The sequence below is a fragment of the Stegostoma tigrinum genome, chromosome 14, assembly GCF_030684315.1.
Source record: "Stegostoma tigrinum isolate sSteTig4 chromosome 14, sSteTig4.hap1, whole genome shotgun sequence".
Lineage (NCBI taxonomy): Eukaryota > Metazoa > Chordata > Chondrichthyes > Orectolobiformes > Stegostomatidae > Stegostoma > Stegostoma tigrinum.
In genome coordinates, this window is record NC_081367.1 from 56,185,944 (window position 1) to 56,207,436 (window position 21,493).

The window sequence follows — 21,493 nt, forward strand, 5'->3', positions numbered from 1 at the left end:
TGCAGGTACGGGTGTGAATGCTCTTTGGAGGGTCCGTGTGGGCTCGAGGGGCACACTGTAGTGACTGCCTACGGTGTTGTTGAGTGCGCAACTTTAACTTCAGTGGCAGCACCATCATGTAAACGTTACGATTTTGCGGCTGTCCAGGGAAACAAAAATCAAATATGCAACACTATTCCTCTGGAAATTGTAAGTTTGTCTTCCAAGTTTGATCGAAATGTTCGAAACCAGTTACGCTGGGATCTGGAGACTAATCGTGCGTCTCTCTTATAGGTTCAGCCAAACGGGTCTGCGATTGGCCCAGACGATGGTCTTTGCCATAGAAGAAATAAACATGAACAACGATTTGCTTCCAAACATAACTTTGGGTTATAAGATCTTAGTCAGCTGTGGCACACCTTCTGAGGGACTTAAAAGAGCCTTGACATTCCTAAACGAACAGGATGAAACCGTTGCTAGTTACGTATGTGATGGATTTTCATCCGTACCAGTCATTGTTGGGGATGGAGCATCATCGCAATCGGTCGTCGTTGCAAGAATGGTGGCCCCATTCAGCGTCAGCATGGTAAGACGCTCAATGATGAAGGGTTAAGAATTCTTCTGTTGGGCATAGAAATCAAATCTTATCAGTTTTTATGCCGTTCTTTACTATTTCGCGTTTCTGTTGAATTGGAGAAAAACATATATTTTGTTTGATGGATAAGAGAAGTCACATGGCAACTGCACCTGTGCTGCTGTTCCAGTTAATACAGAAAATCATCAATGCTCATTTTGAAAGGTGGATCAGGCTTGATGTGCGGAAGAGTTAGTCTTCCTCCTGTGTATGCAAATTTGCCTTTTACATGATGTGAACACAGACTTCTACATTGGTTCTGTGTTAACTATCATACTTCAAAAAAAAAACCCGTTGTGCTTCCCTTTGTTAACTTGAAGATTCCATCATTTCAAAGATGTACTGGTTTTCGTTTTATTAATTTAACGATTCTATGATATGTACAAGGAAAATGAAACTTTTTGAAATTACCTGAATGCGATAGATGGTTTGTGAAGAAAGATAAAAAGCATATTGACTTTTCCAAGTATCTAGATGTCGATGTATTCCTACACTTGCTTTGAGAAATCATCCTCTGTGAAGGACAACCGACTTGTGTGATATGAATGAAACCAATGATGTTTGGTGATCCATCATGATAAGTTATGTACTTGGAAATATTGGGATTCTTATTGTTTGACTTGTCCATTACGTGCAAGGCATTTTTAAAACGAATGCAAGTATTGTTGCAACTATTTAAAGTACACTTACTGAAAATTTACATTGGACTGCGAGATCAAAAATAACAGGGTTTGTAGAGGGGAACCTGGTCTATTATAAATGGTACTTGTATCACTACACATTTAATATAAATCCGAATTTGACGATGCTATAACACAGTGGTAATGTCACAGGACTAGTAATCTAAAATGTATGGCTCTAAGTTCTAGACTCATGGGTATCAACCTGATCAGGACAGATGTTGATAATGGAACTTAAAAAAATGGAATTGACAACTAGCCTAATGTCGACCACAGATCAATTGCTGATTACTATAAAAAAAATTGGATCATTGGCGTCCTTTCGGGAGAAAAATCTGTTGTCTTCATCTAATCTGATCTACACGCGAATCCACATTCATAGCAATGCAGTAGCGCTATTTGAAATGACTAAGCAAGGCACATAGTTTCAGGAAAATTTGGGATGGGCAATATCAGCCACATGTCATGTACGGAAGAACAGAAAGAATTGGTAGAACTCATGCAACTATGCTATTTTATCCTGTAGAAACATACATGTCGAATAATTAAACCCAATGACGTTATGATACATAATACATTGAACATGCATAAGTAGACTGCTTTTGAGGCTTTTTTCTAGCAGGCATTTTTGGTTTTCTTTGCAGATCAGTTACTTTTCTTCCTGCACTTGTTTGAGTGATAAGCGTGAGTTTCCAACGTTTTTCAGGACGATTCCTAGTGATTCTGTTCAAATCAAAGCATTAGTCAAGCTGGTCCAACATTTTAGATGGACTTGGGTTGGAGTTGTGGCACAAGACAATGATTATGGCCGATTTGGAATCATGGCATTTGTTGAAGAGATTGCCAAGTTTGAAACCTGTGTTGCTTTTATTGAATTCATCTCACCTGTTGGTACTGCAAAGAGAATGCCACAAGTAGTGGAGACAATTAAAAAAATCATCTGCTAAGGTGATCATTATATTTTGTGCAGAGAGGTTCACCGCTGGTTTGGTGGAAGAACTCGCCCCGAATAACGTTACTGATCTCCAACTAATTGCGAGTGAAGCCTGGGTCACGTCAGTCCAACTGTGGACGGCAAAAACTATGACGTTACTGTCTGGAACAACTGGATTTGGAATAAAGAGTGTGGAAATTGCAGGACTTAAAGATTTTCTCTTAAATATCCACCCTTCCAAAAAACCACACAACCCGTTTGTAGAAGAACTGTGGCAGGAAGTTTTTGGCTGCAGTGTAAAAATCTCAAATGTAACGTTGGATAGCAATAAACCATCTTTGTTGAAACTGTGTACAGGCACAGAAAGTTTAGAGGCAGTTGAGACTGCATACAGTGATGTGTCTGAGTTAAGAGGTTCCTACAATGTTTACAAAGCTGTATATGCTGTGGCCCATTCCCTTCATAATATGCATCAGTGTGAAGATGGAAAAGGACCATTTGCCAACAAAGCGTGTGGCAGCAAGCCAAAGATTTTGCCTTGGCAGGTAGGAATTGAAACAACTTTTGCACATGAGATGAATGAAATATCACATAAGTACATTACAGAGCTTAAAGTCGACTTATCAGTTCAGAATGTTTTACAGCATACCTGATCACCTTGAGGGTACTATTGTTTCAACTTAATGTAATTGAATAGTGAAGTATACTCTGCACTGAACGACCCGTTCTTGCTTATTTCTGACGTATTTGCCACTTGTATTAATGATATTCTATCTACTCCTAAAGCTTTTGCACTACATAAAGCAGGTGAAATTTGTCAATAATTTTGGACAAGAGGCAGACTTTGATAAGAACGGAGATCCCGTTGCTTCATATGATGTGATAAACTGGCAGAAGGCAGAAGATGGGACTGTGCGGTTTGTTCAGGTTGGTTACTATGACGCAGCATTGCCAGTAGGAAAGGAACTCATATTGGATAAAAGTCGAATTGTTTGGCACCATGGAAGGAACATGGTAAGGATTTTTTTTTTGTTTATACCTCAGTATTATTTTTGGGATGAGTTCAGATGTTTATACATAGTTTGTTTTGAATAAATAGCTTTTGAATAAAAAACAAAGAAACCAAACTCCAATGCAAGTATTTGTGTCAAAGCTTGCATTATGTGTTTCAAATTGACAGTAGGAGGTCTTGGTTTTCAACTGTTGGTAACGGTTCGATAAAATTGCATGACTAAATGAACCACTTGGCAGAAACTGATAAAGAAGGTGAAAACTCATGAGATACAGCACAGTTGAGGTGAGAAAACTCACAACCGATAAATAGTACTTGAATGATCATTTGAGGTATCATAACATTCAATGCTATACCTTAATACCTTAACTTCAATTACTTCAATACCTTAACTAGGTAGATGATAGCTAGTAGTATGGTTTTGACAGGAGAGACTAGATGGGTTAAAGCTCTTCTGCACTGTACAATTAATCAATTCTATGATTCCACCTTTTTCCCAGTGTGCAAGTGAATATCGTATATGGCGTTTGAGCCATACATGAGATTTCATGAAATTTATTTGCACGGAGAACATTCATGACTATCTACATTTTTAAAGCAATCAACTTTTCTACTTGTGTAGTAACTTACCTGTAGGTTTGTTCTTTCCATAGCCACCAGTCTCATTGTGCAGCAAAAGCTGTGTTCCAGGGACACGGAAAGCAACTAAAATAAACAAACCCATCTGCTGCTTTGATTGTGTACCTTGTGCTGAAGGAACGATTAGTAATCAATCAGGTATTGAATTCATCAATGATCCTTGGGCTGTTAACCCGTGATACTATTTACAGGCCTGTAATCACAATTATAATTGAAATGTTCAAGGAGATTGGAAGACATTTGGATCTAGTAGGTTGCTAATTGGTGCCAAGAAAATTCAATTCGGTCGATTTTCTTTAGTTGCAATGATAGTAAAACTGTCAAACCTGGTCCTCATACGTTGCAACAGATGTGCCGATTGATTCCAGACATGTGCAGTCAAACACAGAAACCCGAAATGTGTTCTTAGTGACTTTTTGCTCCTCCACAAAGTGCACTGTTGAAATTCCCATAAATTCAAGTTTTAGAAATCACTTGTTTTGATGTGATGTAAGCATCCATTTATTCGCTCTTGGCCTCATGGAAAAATATATTCCTACGAATTGGCATATTGCTGAGTGAGGTTCCTTGTCGTTATTTCTGCTGATGAGATGCTCAGGCTGTTCAAGGTTCGTACCTGATAAAATTTGTCTTGCAGAATTATTTTGAAAACTGTCAACTTACTGTCCAGTAGTTTTATTAAAAACAATATTGTATTTAATTCCCACGGCAGTTCCATCCTGATTGAGGCTGACACACTTGGTCCTTGTTCTTATTATGTTCCATGACTATCACTGAGTCACAATCTTGGACATCCCTTCTGAACAGTGCCTTGTGTGCACCTACTCTGCATGGACAACATCATTCAAGGATTTAAGCGGGTCGCGAGGTTCTGAGATTAGTAAGACAAAGGTCAGATTTTCCCGAATGAGGGGTTCCGATACCACAATTATAATAGTGCAAATTTATGTTCTATTAAACGAATGGTGCATAACAATCTCAGTTCTCAAGAGTTTTAAGCACCAAGCTTACTGATAATTGAAAAAAAACTGTTCAGCATTGCCTATGGGAGGAATAACTCTGCTACCATACTTGGTATGTACCTTAAAATGACTCCAGCACCAAGTTTTTTGCCTCTAATTTCATTTTAGTAAAAAAAACTGTTTTGATTAAATACCGAATCGCATCAGTTATTATGATAATAAAAACCGCGACATTAGCAACTGATTTTTCAAAGGGGCAAATATCATTCAGCTGAAGAATTAATATTTGTTCTGCGGAGTTAAAGAAATGTTCAGGACATGCTTCCCCATTTGTTGCGTCGCGTTCAATTGACATACTGAGAACAGCTGCACGTTATAGAGGGTGCTTAATTCCAACTAGCGTTTGAGGAAAAATGACAGGAACAAAAACAGAAGTTGATTGAAAAGCTCAGCCGGTCTGGCAGCATCTGTGAAGTAAAAAAACATTGACTTAACATATCGGGTCCAGTGTCCCTTTCTCAGAGCAGAACCTGAAACGTTAGTTCTGATTTTTATTTTCCTCATAGATGCCGCCAGACCTGCTGAGTGTTTCCAGCAACTTCTAATTTTGTCCCTGTTTTACAACTTTCGCAGTTCTTTCAGTTTCGACAAATAATTATATATTTATGTTAATAAACTTTAAAAAATGTCGAGGCAAATTGCCAGCATAACAAAAGGATTGATGTATCAAATAATAAAAGGACTAATTTTGTACTGATCACAGCCCGTAGTTCTGCAAATACAAATTGATAATATCTGACGTCTGTTATTTCGAGACAGTAGCAAAATAAATTACTCGAAATTATTTAAGAAGCATTCAAATTAAATACGTTGTAGATGCAGGGATTGAAGCAAGTCGATTTTAAATTTTGCTTAAAAAGCATGTAACGCAAAATAAGCAATTCTGATGGTAATCTGAAAATATTGTCACCAAGTTTTTTGTCCTGTGTAGATTCGGTAGAGTGCTTCATCTGTCCGTTAGAACAATGGTCCAATGATCGACGAAATCAGTGCATTCCAAAAGATGTTGAATTCCTGTCTTTCAACGACAGCATGGGAATAACTTTGACGGCAGTAGCTCTGTTTGGAGCTTTTATCTCAGGGTTTGTTGCTGCTTTTGTTTATGTTTCATAAAAACTCCCATTGTAAGGGCTAACAATTCGGAACTAAGTTTCCTCCTACTATTCTCGTTAATGCTGTGCTTTTTGTGCTCAATTGCGTTCATTGGACAACCATCTGCATGGTCATGCATGGTGCGGCACACTGCGTTTGGAATCAGCTTTGTCCTCTGCATTTCTTGTATTCTTAGTAAAACCCTGGTTGTCCTAATGGCATTTAAAGCAACCCTTCCGGGCAGTGACGTGATGAAATGGTTCGGACCCAAACAACAAAGGTCAATCGTCTTTATTTCTACATTTATTCAAATAATAATATGTGATCTGGTTGGCGACATATCCTCCACTCTCATCTAAAAACGTCAAGTATCAAAGTGCACAGATTATCCTCGAATGTGATGTAGGTTCTACAGTTGCCTTCTGCTGTGTCTTTGGTTACATCGGATTCTTGGCGGGCGCATGTCTATTTTTAGCTTTCTTGGCTCGAACGTTACCGGACAAGTTCAATGAAGCTAAATTCATAACTTTCAGCATGCTCTTTTTTTTGCTGTTTGGGTAACGTTTATCCCCGCTTACGTGAGCACACCCGGAAAATACACCGTGGCTGTCGAAATATTTGCAATTTTAGCATCAACGTTTGGGTTGCTGAGTTGCATCTTTGCTCCAAAGTGCTACATTATATTGTTAAAACCGGAAGAGAATACTAAAAAACACTTGATGTGTAAATGAGAATTAAATTATTATCATTAGACGTCATAGTCAATACTCGAGGAAAATTGTGGTTCATTTAATTATTGGTACAGATCATTTACACTTACTGCAGTTATTGTTGTAATGTTTCTTAAGAAAATTATTCCGCTCCAGTTCGTCATAAAAGGCAGACTGCTTTTTCTACAGCCTAATTCTGAGCTGGTGACAAAACTGTGGTTGTAACACTCCAGTTTCGGGACTGGTGGCAATGTGGTGATGCGTATTTGAACCAGTTTGATCTTCTCGTCAGACAGTTCTTTTGGTATTGCAAAGTGTGACAGATTGCATAGTTGACAAGCGATGTCTTCACTGACAGGGTAAATAGCTCACTGCCTGTCTGCGATGTTGTTTATAGGGACAAAAAGTTACACTGTAACGTATTGCAATAAATTCTGTTGAGTTGGCAAATACTCTGCGCATCATCCGACATTTCTTTCCCGACCAATGTTGTAAGCATGGGCATATTTGTTTCCTTTTTGGATTATAAACTGGAAATTGAATACTGCTAGAATACCTATCGAGTTTTGAAATTTGAAAATCGAGTGGGAAAGTGCGGTTACTACGCTGTGGAAGAGACGGGAACCAGGAGCCTTTGAGTCAGGGAAAAAATAGCTGATGCAACCCTCACCCTATTCCTAATCCAGAAGGAGATTTTACAGACCTGAGTGCAGTGCAGCGAGAAGCATACAGAAACTTGCAAACACGAAGCACCGCCAACTATCTCTCTCTGTAACTGGAAAACGCAGAAAACATAAACAATCTAAACGAAAAAGAATTTTCGAAGAAATAAAGGCCCGATCATTTGTTGAATTAAAGATCAACATTGCTCTGCGAACAACATCGTGTCGTCATTGTTTAAATCAAAAGACCTCTGCGTGCGAAAAGAAATTCGTGATTTGGAGTCAGAAACAAATTTCCTTGGCTTTTTTTTTGCATTCCAAATCCTGTTTCAAATCATCTTTCCTGTTTGTAAATTAACGCGTGTATACTTGGGGTGATGATGTGGTACAGGTTAAGTTGCAAAACAACGCATTAGCAATTAATTAATTTTGTCACCGTAAAGGTATAGGCTTGTTTACAATGAATTTAGTTATTTTGTTGTTAATTATGAACCCTGGTAGAAACACATTTTGTCCTTTATTGAAGTAAATCAGCCAAATTGATAACCTTGATGGATTAATTTGGGAACATTCACATTGATGATGATTTGTGGATTAGAGAATTTGATTATCGGCCCATTATTCCTTTAAATGTTTATATTTTTTTGCGTTAAAATCTTGACACACATAAAGCAGCTGCTGGTAGAATTGCGAAGATGTGCAGATGAGGTGGATTGGCCTCGCTGAGTTTCTCATAATATTTACAGATGTGCAGGCTGCATGGGTTAACTTTGGGAAATGAGTGGTTACAGAGCTGGGATAGAGGGTGGGTCTGGGCGGGATGCTCATCGGAGGGTCGGTTCGAACTCGATGGGCCGAATTGTCTTCTTCCATGCTGTAGGGAATCTATGGGTATCTAACAGTCCAAAATGCTGTTATGCATACACACAAAGGGATAATGACAATTATCTACTTTCCGTTATCACCATTTTCGAGTTTCTTCTTGGTGTGTGCTGATAGGCAGTATTTCCGACATGCTATCATCAGTTCCCGATCTCCTGGATAATTTAATAATGTTCTCCTCAAGTATTAGAGGCTCGGAGTCGCTTTGCAGATCACCTGCGCTGTGTTCGAGACAAGTGACGACTCCTTCCTGTCGCGAAACACTTCAACTCGGCCTCCGATTCCCGGCTGGACATTCCCATCCTGGGCCTCCGGCAGTGTCACGATAACGCCACCGGCAAACTGGAGGAGCAGCACTTTATATTCCGCCTTGGGAGCCGACAACCGAATGGTCTCAATGTCGACGTTAGCAGCTTCAAAATCTCCACACCTCCGGCTTCATCCCGCCTCCTTGACCTGTCCATCTTCTCTCCCACCTATCCGCTCCGCCCAACTCACTGACTAATCCCCACCACTGGCTACCTGCACTCATCTATCACCATCCCACCTAGCTTGCCCAGCCCCATCCAGCCTCTCTCGATTTATTTCAGAACTCCCTTCCCCCTCCCGCATTTCTGAAGAAGGGCACCGACCCAAAACATCAGCTTTCCTGCTTCTCTCGTGCTGCTCGGCCTGCTGTTTTCCTCCAGCTCCACACTGTGTTATCTAAGTCTGCTTTCAGTTGTTGAAACTTCCGCGCGCTTTAAGATGTTTTCCTACTTATTAACTGTTTCATTTATAGGTCTGATCGTGTTAACTTGAGGGCGTCAACAAGTGACATTGTACGTGGCGGTACGGCGGCAATATCTGTGATAGTGATATGACACATTTATCATACCGGCAAATATAATATTTATAAGTACAAGTAGATTTGGAAGTAAGCTTGGTAATTTATAAATTCAATGACAATGCTGACATCTACCGAACAGTGTAGAAATTGCACAGGTATCTCTTGGACACAAATGCAACCTGGCTGAAACCCACTCCATCAATTAATTCTCAATCATCAGTAATGTGTTGGACGATGCCTTCAATAGAGCAATCAAGTAACACCTGCTGATCAGTAACTTCCTCACTGACACCTAACTTAGGTTCTGCCAGGTCCACTCAGGTTCTGACCTCATCACAACCACAGACAAAATAACGGAACTCCAGATCGAAAGTGAGAGTGACAGCCCTTTATATCAACGCCACATTCGACCAAATGTGGTACGAGGGAGCCCTAGCAAAACTGGAATCAATGGGAATCAGAAGAAAAGTCGCTAATAGTTGCTGTTATACCTGGTACACGGGAAGTTGGTTGCGTTTCTTGAAGGACAACAACACTAACTCGAGAACATCTTTGCAGAGGTTACTCAGGGTTCTGTCCTCAGCCCAACCATACTCATCTGCTACATCAAGGACTATCCCTTCCTCATAACGCCCAAAGTGGAGATGTTAGCCAATGACTGTTATGCTCAGGATCATTCCCAGGTCCTTAGTTGCTGAAGTAGTCCATGTTCAACTGCACTAAGATGTGACAATATCCAGGGTTGCGCTGATAAGTGGTAAGTTGCATTCACGCGAAATAAATACGAGATAATGACCATCTCCAATAAGTGATATTCTAACAAACACCCCTTAACATTCAATTGTTTTATCATCACTGAAACCCCCACATCAACACCCTGGGGATTACCATTGACTAAAGACCCAACAGGACTCGCTATACAGATACTATGTCTTCAACAGTAGATCAGAGGTGGGTATCTGCCTCCGTGACTCCCCAGACACCGTCCACCATCAACAAAGCAGAGGTCAGGAGTGTGATGGAATACTCCCAACTTGCATGCATGCGTGCAGCTCCAACAACATTTTAGTTGCTTGACACTATCCAGGACAAAGCAGCCTGGTTAATTGGAACCAAATTCACAAGCATCCATTCCCTTCACTACTGACGCTCAGTAGAAGCAGTATATACTATCTACAAGATGCACTGCCAAAATTCCCTAAAGAACCTTTGCATCTTCCAAACCAACAACTACCACCACCCAGCAGGACAAAGGTAACAGAAAAATGGGAACACTAGCACATGGCAAGTTCCCTCCAAGCCACATATGATCTTGACTTTGAAATATATCACAGTTCTGTCACTGTCGCGAAGTCAAAATCCTGGAATTCCCACTCTCAGAGTACTGAGTTTCGACCTTGAGCACATGGACTGCAGTAGTTTAAGAAGGCTGCTCACCAACTCCTCCTCAAGGGTAAACAGGAATGGGAAATAAATGCAGTAAGCAACTCCTACTTCCCAAGAATGAGTTAAAACAAAAGAATTCCACCACATTTGGGATATCTTTTAAAATCACATGCACCCCACACTTTAACGATGACAATATCGTGTCAAATTTCCAGCCAACATTAAACAGATTAATACAAGTTATGGGATCGTAGTTACTGGCAGAGGCCGGAGAAGCAGGTTATTTAGGAGCCATTACGCTTCAGGCCAACTTTAGGAGCGATTTGGGGAAATAAGCAGGAATAATCTATGTATTGTTAGGAGTTTCAGCAACCCAAGAACATAGCTGCAACTTCTTTGTAAGAAGGCCTTGTGGCAGAGTGGTGCTTGTTTTTCGTTTTTACTCATCTGGTTAGTATGGTTCAGATCATATTTTCTAAATGGCTTTCTACAAGGCGATTCAATGGTACTTTTCTAAAAACGAACTGAATTCGGAGTTAAATACGGATTGCTTGGCATTGCTGGAATGTCAAGTGGAGAGGGCATGGCAATGTGTTCTACCCGTCGGTTCAGAGAGCCGAATGGTTTACAATGGACAGAACTTTGTTGGTCTACTATACGATATCATGAAGGGATATCAAAGTAATTAGCAGGAGTCGCGTAAATGAAAATGGGCGTCTCAGTGGTTAGCACTGCTGCCTCACAATACCCGGAGCCTCGCTTCGATTCCACCCTCGGGCGGCCATCTGTGTGGAGTTTGCACATTTTCCCCGGGTCTGCTTGCGTTTCCTCCCACAGCTCAAATAGATGTGCAGGCTAGGTTGATTGGCCTTGCGTAATTGCCCATAGCGTTCAGGAATAGGTGCGTTATAGGTGTTCCACATTGTCGGAATTCTAAGAAAAGAAAGTCAAACGCAATACCCCGTGGAAAGTTAGGAAAACGGCCTCTCAAATTGCTTTTCATTTCAATTTAATCAAAGGACGGTCAGCATTTTCCACACAGTTATATAAATTCATGCCGTGTAGACGGTAATAAGAGCCTGCATCTACTCCTCAAGGAATAATAATTGACTAGGCTCCCAGTATAATCATATTAGCTACGGGAATTGGGGCAAAAATCCCTAATGTAATTATTTGACAAGAACAGTGGAGTTAATCTACCATGATTCTCTGGGTGACAACGGTGAGATATCTGTATATTCCAATCCCATCATGCACACATAATTATCTTTTTTTTGCGGAGTAAATTTATAAGAAATTATTTCAAGCGATCGTTAGCCAGTCCTTAAGTGGATTTTACGATGCATTTGAATACCATATTGGGAATTTTGTTGCTAATATCTTTCGAAGAAGGGAGTTCTGGAGGCGAACCATCCTGTAGACCTCAAGATAAGTTCATCACTCGGGGATTAATGAAGGGTGGGGATGTTGTCCTTGGCGGATTATTCATTGTCCATTCTAGAACAACACTGCGGAATAATTCGTTAGAGACAAAACCGGAAGAGGTGCGCTGCCGAGAGTGAGTAATAAACCAACCTCTGCTGGCCGCTTTGTTTAATAGTTGTATGTTTGAAGTGAATGAAGTAACATTTATGTGGTCCTCTTCACATCAAAGGTGGAGGGATAGGAGGTGAGAGGTAGGTCCGGATACTACCGAAATGTGTCTCCAAGTATGATGTAGAAAATGGGGCAAAGGCGTGCGCGCGCAGAGTTCCCACCAGCAGCTCGGTGAAAATGACTAGGTGATCTGTTTTAGTAATGTTGCTTCAGGGCCAAATATTGTTCAGATCATTTGAAGTGACTTTGCAGCTTTGATTAGAATTCTAGCTGGAGAATCTTGTTCCTCCACGGTTTTGGGTCTCATTCGATTGGTGTCATTTCCAAGAGTATGGATACTACTCTCACCTATATCCATCTTACCTCGGCACTTCCAACCATAGATGTTCCGACAGTTGATCATTCTATCGGAAGGGTTCACTAGTGCGATCTCAAGCAAGTGTTTCATCCTAATCTGTTGTTAACTGTTTAAAGATATACGAAAATGGGTAATGTTTCCCTTCTCTAAAATTAACCAATGATTATTGTCATAAAAATACCATTTGTTTACTTCGGGCCAGAGGGCCTTTAGAAATTCAGATGTTTGAATTCGCATACCATATCCTGGAGAGTTTTTAATGCGGAAGCTTAAATGATGACAATGTTCACATCGACTAGGAATCTAATATATAGAATTTATCTGCGGGATCTTTCTCAGTGACCTGCACAATCTCGGCAAAGTCCCGCAGGAAACAGTTACCCAATGAGCAACCTAAGCCCGTTTCCGAGGAAAGTAATTCCAGATGATTTAAAAAAGCTTCAGGATATTTCAGCGTTGACTCACAGAAAGGTTGAGAAGAAACAATGTGTATTGACAAAATATTCGGTTAATTTTTCCTAAATGAAGCGAGTTTCCCCAAAACGTAAAAAATAAAACGAATCATTTTGTGTCATTTTTGCATTTGACCTTGTGTCCAATATTTCTACTTGTGCTTTGGTAGCATCTCAATTCTGAAAGCAAACTTCCATGATTAAATTAAATTTAAGTGCAAGACCTGCTCCGAATATAGATTTGAAGTTAAATAAAGTTGAATGTGAAGCTTGAATAATAATAAGACTTCGCTTATGATATTGCTGGAAATATCAAGTTTTTTTTAAATTGAAGTTTCATGAACACTCAAAAAGACCTGCCGTGCTTTTCCCAAGAGATCTATTTTTGCATCTGAGTCATGGCATCAGCAGTTCTATTGGTTCGCCCCCACACCCCCCCCCCGCCACCAAGTACAGTTTCGATCTGAGTTACGTTGCCACACTTCTGCCAACTAGTCTAGTGAATCTTTGATATTTATCTTTTGACGTCCAAGACATTTACACCGAGAAAACTTCAGCGAGACCCTTTGTAAATTGAAAGATTGACTGTCTGTTAATCCTAGTTCATTTTCAAGAACATTGATGTACTTTGAAGTGCCTCACATCTCATCGTTGCAATGAAACAAAATGGCGACGCATAATACGAAACCTGTGGCCGAAACAATTTAATCTGTGTTGCTATTTCTGTTTAATATTCGCTGGCCACTTAACGTTCGTCGATAGTTGACCTCCCGTGCTGTCGTTTGGTGCACGTGATGTTGCGTCTAAATCTTTCCCTTCCTTTATTCGAATGATGCAATGTCTGGGAACTTCAGGGATGTCCCTCCTTCCTTCATTCATCCTGCTGAGTAAATGAAGGCAGTTTCCTCCATTGGCCGACAAGCGATCGAATGAGAACACATATGAAGAGGGCTGCCACCTCGGGCCACCATTTCTTGAAATCAGGGTTAATCACGAAGATTTCCCAACATTGCAGCTAGTGACCAGAATAATTCAGGATCTAATTTCCAAAACGCCGGGTACGCCAGCTCTGCGCCGGTTCTACTGGTCGTGTTTGTGATACTTGCACTCTTAAAAATTGCTGTATCACTGTATAAACTGAAATAACGGGACGAGGAAAGGAAATGAAAAAAAACCCGAAAGATCCATTTGCAAGTTTGTTGAAATGGCATTTCGAAATAAAACTCACTGGACTATCAGATTGACTCTGAATTCTGCTGCCAGACCTGTTCGGTTTCTTCAGCAGTTTCTTTTGTTCTTGAAATTGCATGCTGGGATATCCTTCTGACATTACTAATTTCTCTCGCACAGGCAATATCTGAAATTATACTTTAACCAGTTTAGTATGATTGGGGCATATCTGCACAAATCCTTGAATGTACCACGAGATTTTTTGAAAGCCGGTTAACGAGGCAAGTGGGATCCTGGGTTTTGCAAAGAGAAACAAGAGTCCAAAAGCCAGGAAATTATGGCAGATGTTTGTGAAGAACTGGTTCTGCCTCAACTGGGGTGTTGCGTCCGATCTTGGATAACAGACTTTGGGAGTGGGAATGGGAAAGAGCAGAATTGTAGAAGTTACGAAACCATTTAACAGTCTGGTTTTAAGGCTGGGGGCTTCAGTTAGGCGAATACAATGAGACAACTGTGTTTGTTTTCCTTAGCGAAGGCTGAAAGAAGATGCTTTGGATGGTTTTGAAATGTCAAAGACTCCAGACATCTTAGTATGAGATTGTTCTCATTGGCAGAAATCTTGAGAAGAAAGTGAGATAAATTAAAGACATATCGGAAAATAACGAAGACAACAAGAAATCAATGTCTTCTGTGGCACCTGGTCATGAGGAATTCGTGATGGAGGAAGAAATGGTGTCTCATATTGGCGTGTGGTTTGTTTAAATTCAGTTCCAGTAGAGACTTAGGATAAAACATAAACAACATGTTCCTTGCTGAACTTATTAAATTCATTAATGTCTGTTAACGTTACAGATCAGTTATTTTGCTTCCTGTGCCTGTCTCAGTGACAAAAACGAGTTCCCAACATTTTTCAGAACAGTAGCCAGTGATGCCGTTCAAATCAAAGCTTTGTTGAGACTCATAAATTATTTCAAATGGAGCTGGATTGGCATTATTGCAGTTGACAACGTTCACTGATGAAATCTGGAACTCTAATGTCTGCGTCTCCTATACGGAATTCATCTCTTCGGGTGATGCTCGTGACAGAATGTCAAAGATTGCAGATATAATCATACAATCCTCTGCAAAAGTGATCATATTGTTTTGCGGAGAAAGCTACACTTTCTCTTTAATTCAAGAACTCAAAGTGAGAAACATCACTGATTTGCAATTGATCGCAAGCGAAGCCTGGGTCACCTCATCCCTGATATGGTCAAAAGAAAGTCAGGACATTTTGACTGGCACAATTGGTTTTGGAATCAGGAAAGCGGAGATTCCAGGACTCGAAGATTTTTTAGTTAAATTTCATCCTTCCACATCACCAGAAAACCCGTTTGTTGAGGAATTTTGGCAAGAGGTTTTCGGTTGTGAAGTAAGGGAACGTGACAGAACCTCTCCGCAAAACGAGTGGCAATTTTCTGGCAGACCATGTACAGGATCAGAGGATCTGAATTTAACTAAGAACATATACACTGACGTGTCACAGCTAAGGGTTTCGTACAATGTTTATAAAGCAGTTTATGCTGTAGCACACGCCCTTCATCAAATCCTACATAAATGGAAAAGGACCGTTTTTAAACAAAACATGCGGCCAAAGATCAAACATCGTACACTGGCAGGTAAGAGGTATTTTGTATTCTAATCTAAGAATAAGCAAAACCAAATCTGCCAAGTGTTCTAGTTCTGAAGTAGAAATTCCAATCGAGTCCGCTCCGCCATTCATGGATGATCTGATAATCCCACAATCTACTTTCTAGCCTTTTCTCGATAACACTTCATTCCATTTCTGGTGAGTGTTTAAACATTGGAGCATACTAGTTACACCTTTAGAACTGATAACGGAAGGTATTATCTGCTGCAGTGTTAATCTTATGAAATTCTAAAGTACTTTCAGAATTTTTCCACGACTCGATAACAAATAGGAAATATTCACAAACAATGTAGCACAGTGCCTGATATGGTTACATAAAGTCATTGGAAGGTTTCTTCGATTTTATAATATTCATTATTTATTCACGGCTTACGGAATACCTCTGGTTATGGGTTTCATACAATGCTTACAAAAAGCTTTATGCTGTAGCGCACGCCCTGAACAGTTATCCGTGATGACACAGAGAGCAATTAAGAACCTTTGGATCCATGAGTGGATCATAACAGGTGAAGGTTGCAGACATTAGTAAAACAATGAAATTTTTAGGGTAATTAACGTATGGTCTGAATTCAGCTACCATTAAAGTGCGCATTTTTGTTTAAAAAGAGAAACTAATCCAAATTTCACGTCTGCAATGGCGTCATACAAATTCATGCCCTTAAATATTAGCGCAATCATCTGGGAAGCAGTCCAGTTACTTCGTTATTATTACTGTGTCCTACTGATGATTACTCATTCAATTTTTAAAAGTAATTGCGTAATTCAAATATATTTCATGTTATGTCTTTGTTAAGCTTTTGCATTATCGTAAAGAAGTCACGTTTATGAATAAATTTGGTGAAGAAGTAAGCTTTGATTGTAATGGAGCTCCAATGGCTTCATATGACCTAATAAACTGGCAAAGGAGTGCTGATGGGTCCGTTAACTTTGTAAAGGTTGGTTTTTATGATGCAGCGTTGCCAGAAGGAGAAAAGCTTGTGTTGGATGAACGCACCATCGTCTGGCATGGACATCAACATTTGGTAAGAGTCTTCTGAAGATACGAGTGTGAGATATTTGCTAGGTTTCTGATCTCCGCAGAATGTTCTGATCTCTTAATGAAACAAGTGAGTTAGTGTTAATTTTGTTTTATTCCATTAATTGTAATGAATTTAGTGGTGCTGAAGAAGACAATTATCATCGCACTGGCCAACATCAACAGGATAATTGGTGAATGATATATTGCCTTTGCTATGCGAAATGCCACTTGCAAATTATCCAGAATTGCGTTGTGGCATTAAACTTAGTGAACAAATTATTTTGGATCAATAAACCATTTCCTCCTTGCTGTTAGTTGCAGAGAAAGTAATACGGTAATTAATGAATGCACTGTAACAACTCTCCATTTTACAATCAATTACTGCCCAAAGTGTACGCTCTTAAAGTTCTGAGGAAGAGTCACTGAAACGGAAGTGTTTGCACTGAATTCTCTGCACAGATGTTGCCAGATCTGGTGATATTTTCCAGCAATTTCTGAATTAGTTCCTGTTTTCCAGCATCCACCGTTCTTAGCTTTTTTTAGTCTGAATATTTTTAGCTTTGCTTAGCATTTTTCAATCATTATATTTCCTCGTTTATGTTGACGACAGTCGAACATTTAAACGGGATAGCATCCATCCCTAATCCCTCGGGAATATATCAGGTGCACATTCTTCAATATATTTTACTTCACATATAGTGTGTGACCAGTTAAAAAAAAATACACGAATCCTTACTTTAGCATTCAGCAAGGAAATTCCTCTCACCCTGCAAGGTTCTACGCTATGGATTCTTCTCGTCCTCCGAGTTTCAAAATGCCTTAACTTGCATGCTGTTTATCATGCACGTATTATGTTGGAAATAAAAATGTATTACATTCCAGCTGAAAATTATTACTACAGATGTTGGAGATTGCACTATCCACCTTTCACCACATATGTTTGAATGCTGGCCCCAGGAATCAAAATGATCAACTATATACTTTACCCATGTTTTTTCAGAAGAGAATACAGAATATGTCCAGAAGAGTTAATTAGTAAGAGTCAGGGCTATTCACCTGGATTTCTACTCTACAGATAATTTATGCTGTCGAGCAAAGTCATTGAGATGTGCAGATTGGAACTAGACACTGCAGTCCAACCTGTTCATGCCGACCACATATCCTAAATTAATCTGGTCCCATTTGCCAGCATTTGGCCCATATTCCTCTAAACCCTTCCTATGCTTGGACCAATCCAGATGCCTTTCAAATATTGTAGTTGCACGAACCTTCACCACTTCCTCTGGCATCTCATTCCATACACGCGCCTCCATCTGTATGAAAATGCTGTTCGTTCGGTCCCTTTTAAATATTTCCCCTCTTATCTGAAATAAGATGTCCTCTCGTGTTGGACTTCCCTACACTGTAGCAAAAAAAAAAGCACTTGGCTATTCATCTATACTCCTTATGATTTTATAAACTTCTTTAATGTCACCGACGTTCCAGGGGAAATATCTAGGAAAAAATACCAAGTAAATGGCGATGAAGTCATGTACTCAAACAACCATTGATACTTTGACCATTATGTGAATGGGTCAAAAGAGCAATAACTGCATTTTCACTCCTCTGCAGGTACCAGTGTCAGTTTGTAGTGACAGCTGTCCAACAGGTACAAGGAAAGCAACTCGGAGGGGTGAGCCTATTTGCTGCTTTGATTGTTTACCATGTGCTGATGGGGAAATTAGTAACAAACAGGTACGTATCATTGACCAACTCTCCCTATTCTATAGTAATAAACATATTGTGTGAGCAATGAGGATTGTATCAGTTAAAATTAATCAGCATTGAGTTATGCAGCTTTGGACCATAAGTATGCCTTGCAATAGATTAAATCATAGAATCCCTACAGTGTGGAAGCAGGGCATTCGGACCATTGAGTCCACACTGACCTTCCGAGCAGCATCCTACCCAGACCCAGCTCCACCCTCTACCTCAAGCCCCTTCTCTATCCCTGCATTTCCCATTATTGACACCTGAGAAATGTTTGGTATTTTGATGCTTTACTTCAAGATTTCAGGCTGCTGTAAATTGCTTTGTATCAATGTTGTTATCATGGAATCTGTTGTGATGTTTTGCTGAATTGGAACTCGTCTCCAGACGTAAGTGCCCTTCTGTATAAAATTGTTATGTCAGAATTCATAGTGTTCCCTGTTGGAGCAACAACATTCATCGCCTGTTGCATTCCCTCTGCCGACTGGTAAGACTCTGAGGAAACATCCTTCCAATCTTCTTGTCTTTATGTCAAGTGACACAGTTCATAGGTTTATGCACAGATCATAGGCGGTTTGTAAATAAAGTGCAGAAATCGCTGTGCCCTGTACACAGATAATAGAGCAATAAAAGCGATGCCAAAAATTGCTTAACATGAAATAGGTTCCCCTGAACTGGTGTTATGGATCCATTATATAAATATTCAATTGCGCTTCACATTGTTCAAAGCAAATAAGTGCTGCCGTTAACAATAATGACCATACCAAGATGCAAATACTCTGGCCGAAATTTCAAGTTTTACTGTCATCAGACTATAAAATATAGGAGAAGAATTCGGAAATTCGGCTCGTTGGGTTTGCTCCGCCATTCAATCGTGGGTGGTGTGGCTCTCAATCCCATTCTCCTGTTTCTCCACATAACTGTCAATCCCCTTACTGGTCAAGAAACTCTGAAATACACTCAATGCTTTGACCGTCGCAGCCCTTCACGGTATCCAGTCCCACAGGCTTACCAGCCTCGAACTGAAGAAAATCCTCCTCATCATCATTTCAAAGCGTCCTCCCTTCTCTCAGAGACTGTGCAGTTGAGTGTTAGTCTCTCATACAAGCGAAAACATTTTCTCCAGATTCACTTTCTTCAGGTCTTCCAGTATTATGTCAGTTTCAACGAGATCTTCGCACCCCCCCACCCCCTCCCCGCCCCACCTTCTTAACTCCATTAGGTACAGACAAAGAATCCTCTATCACTCTTCAGGTGGCAAACCCTTTATTTCTGGGATCATATTTATGAATGTGTTCTGGACCACTTCACAGGTCAGCATAAGTTTGTCAGTTACGGGTCCAAAACTACTCATAATGTTCCAAATGCAGACTGATCAAAGCCTTTTTTTTAGCCTTAATTGTAAATACGTGAACTATTGAAGTTTATCGGGCACAAAACCAAAGGTAGCAATTCGTGAGGTGCCCGATCTTTGTTTCCAGTTTCAAGGAAAGGTTGATAATTATCTGGAATTCATGGTGAATCCACAACCGATCCATCTTTAGACTGTTCTAGACTTGTGACAGAATAATGTGGGTCATTCGAGAAGGAACAACCGTTCTAATGGCGTTTTTTTTTCTATCATTCTCTGCAGATTCTGTTGAATGCTTCAAGTGTTCATTACATCACTGGTCAAACGATGAAAGAAATGAATGTATTGCAAAGGAAAATGAATACCTCTCCTTTCACGATGGAATTGGAATAACACTGATGAGCATTTCACTACTTGGAGCTTGTATCACAGGGGCTGTGGCAGCTGTATTCTTAAATTTCATAAATACTCCCATTGTCAGGGCCAACAATTCGGAACTAAACTTTCTTCTACTAATCTCATTAATACTGTGCTTTCTGTGCTCCACTGCATTCATTGGACAGCCATCACCATGGTCATGCATGGTGCGGCACACTGTGTTTGGAGTTAGTTTTGCTTTATGTATTTCTTGTCTTCTTAGTAAAACTCTGGTAGTCCTAATGGCATTTAAAGCAACTCTGCCCGGCAGATATATTATGAAATGGTTCGGACCCAAACAACAAAGGTCAACTGTCTTTTTCTCGACATTGATTCAAATTATAATATGTGTGTTCTGGTTGGTAATCTCTCCCCCACTCCCAGCTAAAAACACCAAATATCAAAGTGCAAAGATTATCCTTGAATGCGACTTGGGATCTCCGGTTACTTTCTGCTGTGTGTTTGGTTACATTGGGCTCCTGGCTTGTTTTTGTTTAATTTTAGCTTTCTTGGCCCGAGCGTTACCAGACAAATTCAACGAAGCGAAGTTTATAACATTTAGTATGCTCATTTTCATTGCTGTGTGGTTAACTTTTATCCCTGCTTATGTAAGCACCCATGGGAAATATACAGTGGCCGTGGAAGTGTTTGCAATTTTAACATCGAGCTTTGGGTTGCTTATCTGCATATTTACTCCAAAATGTTATATTATTTTGTTAAAACCAGAAGAAAACACCAGAAAACACTTGACCGCCTAATCAGATAGACTTGAGACCAATAAAGACAAAACACATCGGCTGGCAAAAGCACCCTCGGAAACTGGGAATAGATTATTATTGTTGAAATGCATCCCAATCATGCTGATGTTAATGTTTTAGATGTTTCAGGCAGTGAAGTTGCCTCCCTCAGGAATGTCTGGTTACAGAGATCCTAGGGAATGGTAACTCTGTTATGTTATTGTCACACTTTTCTTACTTTCACGTAAGTACGGCGTATTTCTGATAGGCAAAACAAACTTAAACTGTCTGGAAAACCACACTAGAACATCGAGGGAGAGTCCTCCACAATAATGACGAAGTCTGTTTCTCTTGGTTTTGGATCCCCATTCTAGAAGAAAAACATCTTATCCGGTCGATCTATACAAGAAATTTGTATTCTTGTTCGAAATTGCATCATAATTTTTTCAAACTCCGCAGAATAAAAGCGATCCAGTCTATTTAATATTTCAAAA

General features: G+C 40.0%; 2 protein-coding genes across 2 annotated transcripts; both read left to right on the forward strand.

Annotated features, from left to right (window-relative positions):
* Positions 1-217: 217 nt before the first annotated feature.
* Positions 218-6,723, forward strand: LOC125457758 (extracellular calcium-sensing receptor-like). Its single transcript, XM_059650834.1, is given in 10 exon segments — positions 218-565; positions 1,938-2,222; positions 2,224-2,772; positions 3,014-3,241; positions 3,411-3,419; positions 3,893-4,016; positions 5,832-6,004; positions 6,007-6,314; positions 6,316-6,536; positions 6,539-6,723. Coding segments are annotated over 10 exon segments (2,430 nt in total).
* A 321-nt stretch (positions 6,724-7,044) lies between these two features.
* LOC125457759 (extracellular calcium-sensing receptor-like) lies at positions 7,045-21,020 on the forward strand. The gene is given in 9 exon segments (XM_059650835.1): positions 7,045-7,061; positions 9,028-9,100; positions 14,890-15,050; positions 15,052-15,408; positions 15,502-15,630; positions 15,632-15,695; positions 16,522-16,725; positions 18,357-18,483; positions 20,128-21,020. Coding segments are annotated over 9 exon segments (2,025 nt in total).
* Positions 21,021-21,493: the final 473 nt, after the last annotated feature.